The sequence below is a fragment of the Boleophthalmus pectinirostris genome, unplaced genomic scaffold (assembly GCF_026225935.1).
Source record: "Boleophthalmus pectinirostris isolate CB_2022bp ecotype Guang Dong unplaced genomic scaffold, ASM2622593v1 HiC_scaffold_11, whole genome shotgun sequence".
Taxonomy (NCBI): Eukaryota; Metazoa; Chordata; class Actinopteri; order Gobiiformes; family Gobiidae; genus Boleophthalmus; species Boleophthalmus pectinirostris.
In genome coordinates, this window is record NW_026570994.1 from 15,605,996 (window position 1) to 15,619,216 (window position 13,221).

Genomic DNA, 13,221 nt, shown 5'->3' on the forward strand with positions numbered 1-13,221 from the left:
AGTTTATTTATTTAAAGCTTTATATTACGATGTTTTATGATCAGATATAATGTCGTTTCCTCATCACAAACAGACCTGGAGTTGTGTTTTGTTTTATTCACACATGTTTAACTCACAAACCTTGCAGTTCTTCAGACAAAAAACACTCTGTTCCATACAAGAAGTGCTCCACTGTGTTTTTAAACTCCATACACCTTCACTAGAATCATTTCAGCCCTGGAATTTCCTGAACTAAAGGTAGAAAAGCGTAGCCAGGCTTGTGCCACCTAGTGCCTCCGCTCAATTTCATTTCTCTCCAGCGACTAGGTCAGGAATCAGAATACACTAGACCAGCAATCTCTAATATTTTGCATCCGGTGAGCTACTTTTACAAAATGAAAATGCCAGAGAGCTACTCATTTTGGGGATTGCTGATTGATGAAGTTGATTTGATATAAGAGGGCAAGCCTTAGATCTACAGTTAGGTGCCAATAAAACATCAAACTATTTTCCATTTATTAGGGCACAAAGATCAAAATAAACAAAAAATTACAGTGGTAATTAATAAAATTTGAGTTATTTAGAACTAAATGTATAATTCTGAAATCCTTTGGTGAGCTACTTGTAAAGGGGTGCAACAATTCCCGAGATCGAGGATTTAAAGCCGGAACAAAGAGAATATTTGATGAAAGGGGAAAGACGTTATTGCCCTTCTTCCTACAGGATTTGGGAAAAGCTTAATATACCAGTTAGTCCCGTTAGCAACGCAATACATATGCCACAACCAAATAGCAGCGACTGGTTAAATAAAAAAAGTACCTGCCTACCCTCGAGGGAATGAATCCTAATGCTGCGAGGTCAGACAGTTTCCACGAAGTGAAACCCGCTAAGAAAAATAGCCGTTAACTTGAAAACTACACAGAACAGAACATTTTGAGCTCTGGACACGTAGACAGACTAATAATAAAGGATTACTCAAACGTGTGAATAAAACAAAACACAACTCCAGGTCTGTTTTTGACGAGGAGCTATTTCTTCACTCAATCTGTTATAGCCACGAAGCAGCTTTTGGTCACAGCTATTTTTAATTATCAGTTGGTTTAAGTTTTTCACAATAGTTGGCCTCTTTATTTAACCAGGCCTGACCTTTACACAACAGAACAGCCTGTATACTGTACATGGACTCAGGCCCTCAACCTGAAGATATGACACAAAGAACTATATTTTTTCAGGCTCTTTCATTATCACATGTACTTTTTTATAAGTTTTTTTTTTTTTTTTTTGTAGTGTAAGCCTCTATGAAAACATTTGAGCTGTAGTTGGTTGAATAATTAGCATCTATGACCCTTCAGTGATACTAGAATTAACTACTGTTGCAGCAGAAAACATTCACTGGGATGATCCTGCTTTGGGGTTTTAGTGTCAGTGGTTTTAAAGGTGCACTGTGTAACTTTTCTGGTGCAGGGTCCATCAAATGTTTTTTTTTTTTGTTTGAGATGTTATTGCTGTGCCTGAAATGTTCCACAGTATGACAATAAACAACTCTACCTTAGATTTATTCAATTACAGGTGGTTTTACAGCTCAAAAATGCCTAGAGAAGAGTGTGTGTGCGGTCGCCTTTCCGCAGATATGACCTGTAACTTGGTCTGGTTTGGACTCCATGAAGATAGAAAGGTTTAATGTCATACTGTGAAACATTCCAGATTTATTTTTATTTAACTTATTTATTTATTTATTATTTTATTTTATAATTTTTTTCGGTAACAATATTGTGTTTAATTTAATAAGTTATAGTGACAGCTCTACATGGACTTCAACAATATACATCAATTCATTATTAAAGCTGCACTAGGTAACTTTTCTGGTGCAAGGTCCACCACCTGCTTGACTACGTGGCTATTTTACAGCTTTGCCTGGAATGTCCCGCAGTATAGAGTTTAAATGAACGATCTCTATGGTGACACAATCCCTCCAGACCAAGTTACAAGTCCAATCTGTGGAAAGAAGACCCCACTTATAGTAATATTACATGTTTTTTAGAGTGTTTTTGATCAGTAAGACCACCTGTAATGAGCTAGACAGATGCGTTTAATGCCATACTGTGAAACAATAACATCTCCAAGGCGACGGCAACAAGCAGCGAAAGTTACGCCCTGCTCTTCCTCAACAGAGACACACACACCAGCCGCCAAAATAAGATCAAATATCTCTCACGGCTCTCTCTCTTTCTCTCTGTCTCTCTCTCGGTAACAGAAACTTCACAATTCATCTTGTTATGACATCGCCGGGCCCTGTTACCGTGGCAACGCCCAATCGCCGCTGCCACATTCCAATTTATTTATTTTTTTTATTTATTCTCGCACCTTCAAAACAAAACACAGCCACAGCAGGTTTAGATACTGAATTACGAGAGCAGAATCGATCCCCGTCGGCTGTTTTTTTTTTTTTTTTTTTTCTTTTTTTGGGTTTGGTAAACAGTAGAGAGAGAGAGGAGGAGAGAGGAGTGTGAGTCCCGTTGCCGTGGAAACCCATGTGTGTGTGTAAAGTGCATGTCCGCGTATGTTTGGGTTGCCGGGTTTAGGCGGAAAACCTCTCGGCGTCTTCTCGTGTTTCGTGCATGGAGAAGTTGTTTGTTTAAGGATGAACTTGTACATTGTGTCCTGCGTCCTGTGTCCTGCCCGTATGTTCTGATCTGTGTTCTAATGTTGTTTTCTCGTCACAAACACACACCTGGAGTTGTGTTTTGTTTCATTCACACATGTTTAACACACAAACTCTGCATATTTAAGTTATTCTGTCAAACCGAGAGCGCTTATTTTGAGTAGAGTTGTGCAAAAATATTGAAATATCGATATGTCGTGTAGTTTAAGAGTATTTTTTGGAATATTTTACAAAATTATTTTGTGAAAAAGCTGTAATTGTGTTGCTTGTTTGGAGAAAGGAACATAATGCAATACATATTCATTGATTTAATGAGTAACATGGGTATTGTTGGGTTTTTGTTTTTTTTTTACTTTGGACAAATTTAGTGGTTTAATGAAGACTTCTAGTGTCATAACAAAATCTGGCTCGAGTGTCCCTCTGGCTTGAAAGTCCCAGCTCGAGTGCCCCCTTTTCTCGGGCGGGAGAGGGGGGACATTTTCACCGGCCTTTAGTCTGTGATGTATTGAGTTAGAAATGTGAATGTAGCGAGACCAAATGTCAGGCTTTGATTATGTAATTTTCAGTATAATCCAGAAGTTTACTATGAAATCGTATTTTAAATAAAACTTTTCTTGTTCCCCCATGTCCTATAGCATCTGTAATTGTTGATTTGGGAAGAAATATTAATCATTTCCTTACCTGCTTGCCATTATGGGTGTGCAAAAATATCAGAATATCAATATATCGTATCGTTTAATGTGATGACACAGTATCAATATAGTGGGCTGCTGAATCGATATATCACAAAGAGTATTTTTTTGCTATATTTTACAAAATTATTTTGTGAAAAAGCTACAATTGTGTTGCTTGTTTGGAGAAAGAAAACATAATGCAATACATATTCATTGATTTAATGAGTAACATGGGTGTTGTTGTTGTTGTTGTTTTTTTTTTACTTTGGACAAATTTAGTGTTTTAATAAAGACTTTTAGTGTCATAACAAATTCCAGCTCGAGTGTCCCTCTGGCTTGAAAGTCCCAGCTCGAGTGCCCCCTTCTCTCGGGCGGGGGACGTTTTCACGGGCCTTTAGTCTGTGATGTATTGAGTTAGAAAATACATACACCTTCACTAGAATCATTTGGATGATTTCAGCGCTGGAATTGCCAAATCTCTACTGAACTAAAAGGAGCTGTTACCTTGAAAACTACCACTTCATGACATCACAAGGTGGAACAGAGCATTTTAGGCTTTTGAAATGTAAACAGACTAATAAAAAAAGAACGTGTGAACGAAACAAAACACAACTCCAGGTCTGTTTCTGACATGGTAACAACATTATAACACGGCTTAACGGTGCATTGTGTAACTTTTCAGGTAGTCAGTCAGATGCTTGTCGCTATGGAGATGTTACTGCTTTGTCTGGAATGTTCCGTAGTGTGTCTTTAAGCCTTTCTATCTTCATGGAGACCAAACCAGACTGAGTTCAGATCTGTCAGAATGCATTTTTCCTCAGTATTTTCGAGCTATAAATCCAACTGTAATTGAATAAGTGTAAAGCAGAGGTGTTTAAAGTCATACTGCGGAACATTCCAGATTCCCCTAGTGGCCTGGTGAAGTTTACAGACTGGGTTTAATTGCGCTCGCAGGGGGAGGAGGCTATATTAAGGTGAGATTACGTGCAAATCAACACTAATGAGACAGAGAGGGCCCCACTGTTATATTACACAGTCTGGGGATTAGTGTGGAGTGAACACAGCGAGATAACTCATAGGGGGTTAGCATTAACAATTTTACACCGTATCAATTTAAATTAGAAAATAATTAAAGGCGCTTTACCTGATTTTTACTGCCTTACAAATGTGAAAAACAGAACTAGCTCAGTTTAAACAGTTTGCAAAGTTATTCCTCACTTATTTTATGCATTCAGATCGTCCTAATTAAGCACTTTTCACAACTTTTTTAACATGTACGTGTGAATAAATGCAAGATAAGTTTAATGCCGTGCTGTGGAACTTTATAAGCAAAGCGTATCAGTGGAAAAAGGCAGGTAGTAGCCCCCTCCATAACCAGAAAAGTTACACAATGCACCTTTAAGTACCCTAACCTTAACTCCTAAACTTTTAATACAGCTCAGCACAAACAGTGAGACATACAGGACTTCATTCATACTATAATACTCCCTACAACTGTACAACGACTCACCCTTATGTGACAGATAATACTCCCTACAACTGTACAACAACTCAGCCTTATGTGACAGATAATACTCCCTACAACTGTACAACAACTCAGCCTTATGTAACCAGATAATACTCCCTACAACTGTACAATAACTCAAACTTATGTAACAGATAATACTCCCTACAACTGTACAACAATTCAAACCTTATGTAACAGATAATACTCCCTACAACTGTACAACAACTCAGCCTTATGTAACCGATAATACTCCCTACAACTGTACAATAACTCAAACTTATGTAACAGATAATACTCCCTACAACTGTACAACAACTCAGCCTTATGTGAACAGATAATACTCCCTACAACTGTACAACAACTCACCTTATGTGGCAGATAATACTCCCTACAACTGTACAACAACTCACCCTTATGTGGCAGATAATACTCCCTACAACTGTACAATAACTCAAACTTATGTAACAGATAATACTCCCTACAACTGTACAACAATTCAAACTTATGTAACAGATAATACTCCCTACAACTGTACAACAATTCAAACTTATGTAACAGATAATACTCCCTACAACTAACAACAACTCGCCCTTATGTATAGAAATTATGATTATTACTATTATTTGTATTATTTTTCATGTAGTCTGCGCTGTAATGGAGCAAAGGATCATGGGATATGTAGTTCACTCAGGTTTTTTTTAGCTATTGCTGCACCAAAACAATGAATTTTGATATATTATTGTGAGACTTTTCATGATACGATACAATGATATTTCAGTTATTGTTACATCCCTACGAAGTCCTGTCATATTTGCGTTATAATGAGCCTTCAGAATAAGATTATTATCGTTAAGTACAGCGTGTAGCTTCAGTACGCTTGTGTCTTATGTATTATTCAAATGAGAAAAATGCACAGTAACAGTCAGGAGCTAAATATAGAGCAGTCTTGGTAAATAAAAGATGTCCTCCTCGCTGTGATTCACTTCGTACACAGGTTCATTGTGAAACGCTTTTGAAACACAGTCCATTCATTCACACATACTCTGACTTCTGAACAAAAACGGACTCATTTCAATTAAAGAAAGAACGGTGTGACAAATAAATAAATGAGCCTGACGAATACTGACTGGACACATCATTTGGGCAACTTGAATAATATTAAAGGGCCCATCTCGTGCAAAATCAACTTTTCAGAGCTTTTTACCTTCTAAGAGTGATGTGTGGGCCTTGTATATGTCGATGAAGTGATTTTTAGATTGATTCTGCTTTTTTTTTTTTAACAAATTGCAGCGTATTCCTGCCACCCTCCCACATGACGACGAACTAAAGCTGCTACAACGATGACGCGGCAGCTACACCTATGACGCATTTAACGTAGCAGAAAGCTCCACCGCCTCCATCCTGCCACTGAATACGATATAATAAGTTTATCTACTAACGTTTATTAATACTTTACCAATCAGTAAAGTTCAGCTGATGTCGACGCGGTGTTTGCTCTTCGTGCTCCTCCAAGTCCTCGTCCGATTCTGGGTCCAACACATGCGGCTGAACGCGCTGTATCACCAAGATGAATAAAAGTTTATTCCTACCACTATCAGGGCGCACGTCTGTCTCCCCCTCCCTCCCTGAGACGGCGGAGGAAGGGCGGCTCACTCAGAGTCTACGTCACGTTTGGAGGGCGGAGCCTGTGCTTTCTCAGGACGGGCGGGGGGAGGAGCAATAGTCGGTCTTTCATAGTTCCTGGTCTGTGACTCCAAGAAATCAGTAAGATTTCATAACTATTGTGTAATGGATGTTCCAAAACCCAAATTGTGCTTGTTTATGTGCAGAAGATACAATGTCAAAAGAGTTATTTTGCATGAGATGGGCACTTTAAGACATACTGTATTTTAGACTTAGAGGAGCTATATTACATAAAATGGACTCTTGTGAGCTTTAAGTCATGTTATAAAGTTGTTATCTCCTCAAAAACCTACTTAGGCTACGTTCACACTGCAGCCTGAAGTGACCCAAATCCGATTTTTTTGTCCCCTATGCTCCTGTGTCTGATCTTTTAATGACAGTCTGAACGACACAGATCCGATTTTTTCAAATGTGACCCAGGCCACTTCGATATGTGCTCCTAAAACCGATACATATCCGATCTTTTGACATGTGACTTCAATCTGAACGACCAAAGCGCATTCATCCACCTACACTTTATCAACAAGACACAAACGTCACGATTCTGCACTGAAGTCGGCGAAAATTGTTAATGAACTCCATGTCACTGAAGCGAAGCACATCACCACTCACCACTCTTGGCTACGTCTCCACATCCACACGTTCCTTTCAACAGACTGAACCACAAAACACCACGACCAAAAACCTCGTCCTTCTCCTTCTCAATCTCCTCCTTAAAACAAGTAAGTTGTTCATGTTCTGGCTCCGGTACGAGAGGAACTTTAAAATCTCCAGGTGCTCGATGCTGCGTCCATGTTTGGACAACTTCCGTAAACACAGAGCACGCTCGCTGCGGTTGACGTCGTTGTGTCTCCAGTGCACATGCGGGACGCTTTTGGGCCGTTTAATGTTCACACTGGAGTCACATACAAGTCACATTTAATTGGAAATGTGAACGACCTCGCAAAAACATCAGATTTCACAAAAAAATCCAAATTGAGCGTTAAGCCCTGCAGCCTGAACGTACCTTAAGACTACATTCAAACTGCAGCCCGAAGTGACACAGACAGATGACGTAAATTCGATTTTTTTCAAATGTGACCCAGGCCACTTGGATATGTGCTCCTAATTATCATGATCTTTTTATTTCAGTGTCGTCTGTTTCTACTTGAAGCTTAAAGCCGACACCATCTGAGCAACTCTGTTTTTGTCCTACAGTAAATTCAAACTCAAATAAATCGATTCAAACTAACATCGAGAACAGCTCCAGACTTCACTGAGGTGTTTTCAGACTCTCTCCGTCTCTCTCTCCGTCTCTGCCTCTCTTTTTTTTCTCTTTCAGTTCTTCCTCACAGCCTTGGGTCCCATTCAGCAGCTGCACAAAAGTACCTGACCCGAGTCCACCTGAGTGCGCCCTCTTTCCATCTCTGTCTCGTTTTCTCGCTTGCGCTTTTTCTCTTTTTTTTCTCTCCCACTTGTCTCTCTCTTGCTATTTCTGTCTCTCCTCTTCCCTCTCCTCTCTCTCTCACCATCTTTCTTTCCTTTTCCTTTTTCTGCTGACTCTATCTTTCCTTCTCCCTCCTCTCTTCCTCTCTTTCTCCTCCCACTTTTTCTCTCTCTTCCTCTCCCACCTCTCACTTTCCATTCCTCTCTCCACATCTCTCTTGATTTACTCCAAATAGACAGAATATAATTTGAGTTTGTTCATTTCAAACCTGATCTAAACTTTAGACCTGGATTAGTCCACGATTACAGTCAGTTTGGTCCTTGATAAGACCTGGTTTAGACCTGGTTTAGACCCGATTTAGACCTGGTTTAGACCTGATTTAGACCTGGTTTAGACCATTTAGACCTGGTTTAGACCTGATTTAGACCTGGTTTAGACCTGGTTTAGACCTGGTTTAGACCTGATTTAGACCTGGTTTAGACCTGATTTAGACCTGGTTTAGACCTTTAGACCTGGTTTAGACCTGATTTAGACCTGGTTTAGACCTGGTTTAGACCTGGTTTAGACCTGGTTTAGACCTGGTTTAGACCCGATTTAGACCTGGTGTAGACCCGATTTAGACCTGGTTTAGACCTGATTTAGACCTGGTTTAGACCTGGTTTAGACCCAATTTAGACCCAATTTAGACCCGATTTAGACCTGGTTTAGACCTGGTTTAGACCTGGTTTAGACCTGGTTTAGACCCGATTTAGACCCGATTTAGACTTGGTTTAGACCCGATTTAGACCCGATTTAGACCCGATTTAGACCTGGTTTAGACCTGATTTAGACCTGGTTTAGACCCAATTTAGACCTAGTTTAGATCTGACTTAGACCAGTTTTGGGCTAGATTTAGACCTGATTTACACTGGGTTTAGAGTTGGTTTAGACCTAGTTTAGACCTGGTTTAGACCTGGTTTAGACCTGGTTTAGACCTGATTTAGACCTGATTTAGACCAGTTCTGGGCTAGATTTAGACCTGATTTACGCTGGGTTTAGAGCTGGTTTAGACCTGGTTTAAACTGGGTTTAGACCTGATTTAGACCTGGTTTAGACCTAGTTAAGACCTGATTTAGACCTGATTTAGACCAGTTCTGGGCTAGATTTAGACCTGATTTACGCTGGGTTTAGACCTGGTTCAGACCTGGTTTAAACTGGGTTTAGACCTGATTTAGACCTGGTTTAGACCTAGTTAAGACCTGATTTAGACCTGGTTTAGACCTAGTTAAGACCTGATTTAGACCTACTTTAGACCTGGTTTAGACCGGGTTTAGACCTGGTTTAGAATAGGTTTAGTTTTAAGATGTCAATTTGTGAAAGAAAATGCAATATTCAGCCGTTACCATGGTGACACAATGCACACAATCTGCCAAATAAGTTTTAAGACGTGTAAAAACTCAAGAAAAAAACCAAACAAAATAGATTAAACAGCACATTCTCAGCACATTTACAGCACGGCGAGAGAGAAAAACTGTTGTAACTTTAATGCAACAGTACAAATCTAACGGAGCTTCAGACAGAGCAGTGCTTCTAGTTAGCGCCTCCTCCCCACATCCGCTGCAGAGTATCTATTAACATAAGCAGTACTCACATGTATTCCCTGTGGGCCGAGTGGACTGCAGCTGCGTTACTGTATCGCCACAAAACGATGACAGAGGAAAGCACGTCCAGAATGGCATCAAACTGGGAAAATAATATAAATAAATACATAAATACATATTAATTAACAATGAATATTACTGTAATAGTGATGATTTATAGTGAATAATGAGTTGTACTTACAGCAAATCCAAAAGCAGAAGCGCTGTGTCGCATGATCGAGACAGCTGCGAGAAAAAACAATAAAACAAGTGTTATTAGTGAAATGAATTAATAAAAACTGGGTCCTGGTTTAGATCTGGTTTGGACATGGTTTAGTCCTGGTTTAGTCCTGGTTTAGTCCTGGTTTAGTCCTGGTCCTTTTAGACCTTTTAGTCCTGGTTTTGACATGGTCTAGTCCTGGTTTAGTCCTGGTTTAGTCCTGGTTTAGTCCTGGTTTAGTCCTTGGTTAGTCCTAGTTTAGTCCTGGTTTAACCCTAATTTAGTCCTGGTTTAGCCCTGGTTTGGCCCTGGTTTAGTCCTGGGTTAGTCCTGGGTTAAACCTGTTTAGTCCTGGTTTAGTCCTCGGTTAGACATAGTTTAGTCTTGGTTTATACCTGGTTTAGACCGAGTTAAGTCCTTGTTTAGTCCTGGTTTTATACCTGAGTTAATCCTGGTTTAGTCCTGGTTCAGTCCTGGTTTAGCCCTAATTTAGTCCTGGTTTAGATCTGGTGTAGACCTGGTTTAGTCCTGGGTTAGACCTGTTTAGTCTTTGTTTAGTCCTGGTTTAGACCTGGTCCTGGTTTAGACCTGGTTTAGTCCTGATTTAGACCTAGTCCTGGTTTAGACCTGGTTTAGAGCTGGTCCTGGTTTAGACCTGGTTTAGTCCTGGTTTAGACCTAGTCCTGGTTTAGACCTGGTTTAGAGCTGGTTTATTCCTGGGTTAGACCTGGTTTAGACCTGGTTTAGTCCTGGTTTAGAGCTGGTTTAGTCCTGGTTTAGTCCTGGATTTGACCAGGTTTAGTCATGGGTAAATTCTCGGTTAGACCTAGTTTAGTCTTGGTTTAGACCGAGTTAAGTCCTTGTTTAGTCCTGTTTTCTACCTGAATTTGTCCTGGTTTAGCCCTAATTTAGTCTTGGTTTAGTCCTGGTTTAGGCCTAGTTTTATATCTGAGTTAGTCCTAGTTTGGTCCTAGTTTACCCCTAATTTAGTCCTAACTTAGCCTTAATTTAGTCTTAGTTTATTCCTGTTTTAGTTATCACATCACCATGGAGACAAACAGGCAGCAAACCCCCAAGAGAAAAGTTCCATAGTTCATCTTTAACACGTCAGAAACAGAATAAAACTCTGAAAACTCCGTCTGTATTTCTGTATTTCCCGGTACAGTGTCGTATTAACAAAACTGAGATGAATTAAACGTCTTTATTTAAATCCTTTTTGACATTTCACTGGAGCAAATCCTGCGTTTCTAAAGGTCACTGTAGCTCCTGCCTCTCACACGATCCGTCTCACGCAGAAACGGTGCATTGTGGGTAAATTCGTGCAAAAGTAAATCAGACAAAACAAAATGAAGAAACAAAAACACGTCACATCTCCATGGAGTTTTACAGAGACTCACTTGTTCGACTTATATAACGTTATTTTTGCAGCTGAAGTAAAATATAAAGTAATTAGACGCAGACTTTAAAAAAAAAAAAACTATGGCCAGAGGTTTGTGCAGATATTTCTTTAATTAAAATTTAAACTGCAAAGATGAGCGGGGACAAGATCCAAGCTCCAGCTCAAAAACATTATTGATTTATTCTACGAGAAAGTTTAAAAAAAAAACTTTCTGAAAATAATTATTTGATGAAAACCAGAGACAGAAATGAAAATGTGCAGTGCTGGGTTATGTCTGGTTTAGTCCTGGTTTGGACCTGGTTTAGTCTTGGTTTAGTTCTGGTTTAGATCTGGTTTAGACCTGGTTTAGTCCTTGGTTTAGACCTGGTTAAGACCTTGGTTTAGACCTGGTTAAGACCTGGTTTAGTCCTGGTTTAGTCCTTGATTTAGACCTGGTTTAGTCCTTGGTTTAGACCTGGTTAAGACCTTGGTTTAGACCTGGTTAAGACCTGGTTTAGTCCTGGTTTAGTCCTTGATTTAGACCTGGTTTAGTCCTTGGTTAGTTCTGGTTTAGTCCTTGGTTTAGTCCTTGGTTCAGTCCTAGTTTAGTCCTTGGTTTAGTCCTGGTTTAGTCCTTGGTTTAGACCTGGTTAAGACCTTGGTTTAGACCTGGTTTAGTCCTGGTTTAGTCCTTGGTTTAGTCCTTGCCTGGTTTAGTCCTTGGTTTAGTCCTGGTTAAGAACCTTGGTTTAGACCTGGTTTAGTTCCTGGTTTAGTCCTGGTTTAGTCCTTCTTAGTTTAGACCTGGTTTAGTCCTTGGTTTAGTCCTTGGTTCAGTCCTAGTTTAGTCCTTGGTTTAGTCCTGGTTTAGTTCTGGTTTAGATCTGGTTTAGTCCTTGGTTTAGTCCTGGATTAGTCAAGGTTTAGTCCTTCATTTAATCCTGGTTCATTCCTGGTTTAGTCCTGGTTTAGTTCTTGATTTAGACCGGGTTCAGTTCTGGTTTAGCCCTGGTTTAGTCTGGTTTACTCCTTGGTTTGGACCTGGTTTAGTCCTGGTTTAGACCTGGATTAGCCCTGGTTTTGTCCTTGGTTTAGTCCTTGGTTTAGCCCCGGTTTAGTCCTGGTTTAGTCCTGGTTTAGTCCTTGGTTTGGACCTGGTTTAGTCCTGGTTTAGCCCTGGTTTAGTCCCTGGTTTAGTCCTTGGTTTAGGGTTTAGTCCTGGTTTAGTCCTGGTTTTAGTCCTGGTTTAGCCCTGGTTTAGTCCTGGTTTAGTCCTTGGTTTGGGTTTAGTCTGGTTTAGTCCTGGTTTAGAGTTCTGGTTTAGTCCTGGTTTAGTCCTTGGTTTAGTCCTGGTTTAGTCCTTGGTTTAGTCCTGGTTTAGTCCCTGGTTAGTCCTTGGTTTAGTCCCTGGTTTAGTCCTTGGTTTGGACCTGGTTTAGTCCTGGTTTAGTCCTGGTTTATTTTAGTCCTGGTTTAGTCTTGGTTTAGTCCTGGTTTAGTCCTTGGTTTAGTCCTTGGTTTAGGAGTCCTGGTTTAGTCCTGGTTTAGAGTCCTGGTTTAGTCCTGGTTTAGTCCTTGGTTTAGTCTGGTTTAGTCTTGGTTTAGTCCTGGTTTAGTCTTGGTTTAGTCCTGGTTTAGTCCTGGTTTAGTCCTGGTTTAGTCCTGGTTTAGTCCTGGTTTAGTTTAGCCTGTTTAGTCCTGGTTTAGTCCTGGTTTAGTCCTGGTTTAGTCCTGGTTTAGTCCTGGTTTAGTCCTGGTTTAGTCCTGGTTTAGTCCTGGTTTAGACCTGGTTTAGTCCTGGTTTAGTCCTGGTTTAGTCCTGGTTTAGTCCTGGTTTGTCTTTGTGTTTTAAACCTGCATCACAGCAGTATAATTAAACTTCATATTTTCATAATTTTCCGCTCGTCTGACAGGTTCAAAGCAAAAATAAAAAAAATCAAAACAATCCATCACTCACTGTTGGTAATTAATTGTTTTCTTGTGTTTAGTTTGTGTTTTTTGTGGTAAATCGGGCGGCGGCTCTTCTCCAAACACACATCTACAGCTTAATTAACATATGGCTGCATGTAATTA

The 13,221-nt window shown here is 39.9% G+C and overlaps 1 protein-coding gene across 1 annotated transcript in view; it reads right to left on the reverse strand.

Moving 5' to 3' along the window:
* LOC110153265 (transmembrane protein 163-like) overlaps positions 1-13,221 on the reverse strand; it is an 84,533-nt gene that overhangs the window by 51,243 nt on the left and 20,069 nt on the right. The window contains 2 exon segments of the mRNA XM_055166950.1: positions 9,562-9,653; positions 9,753-9,796. Coding sequence (XP_055022925.1) covers positions 9,562-9,653; positions 9,753-9,796 — 136 coding nt within the window.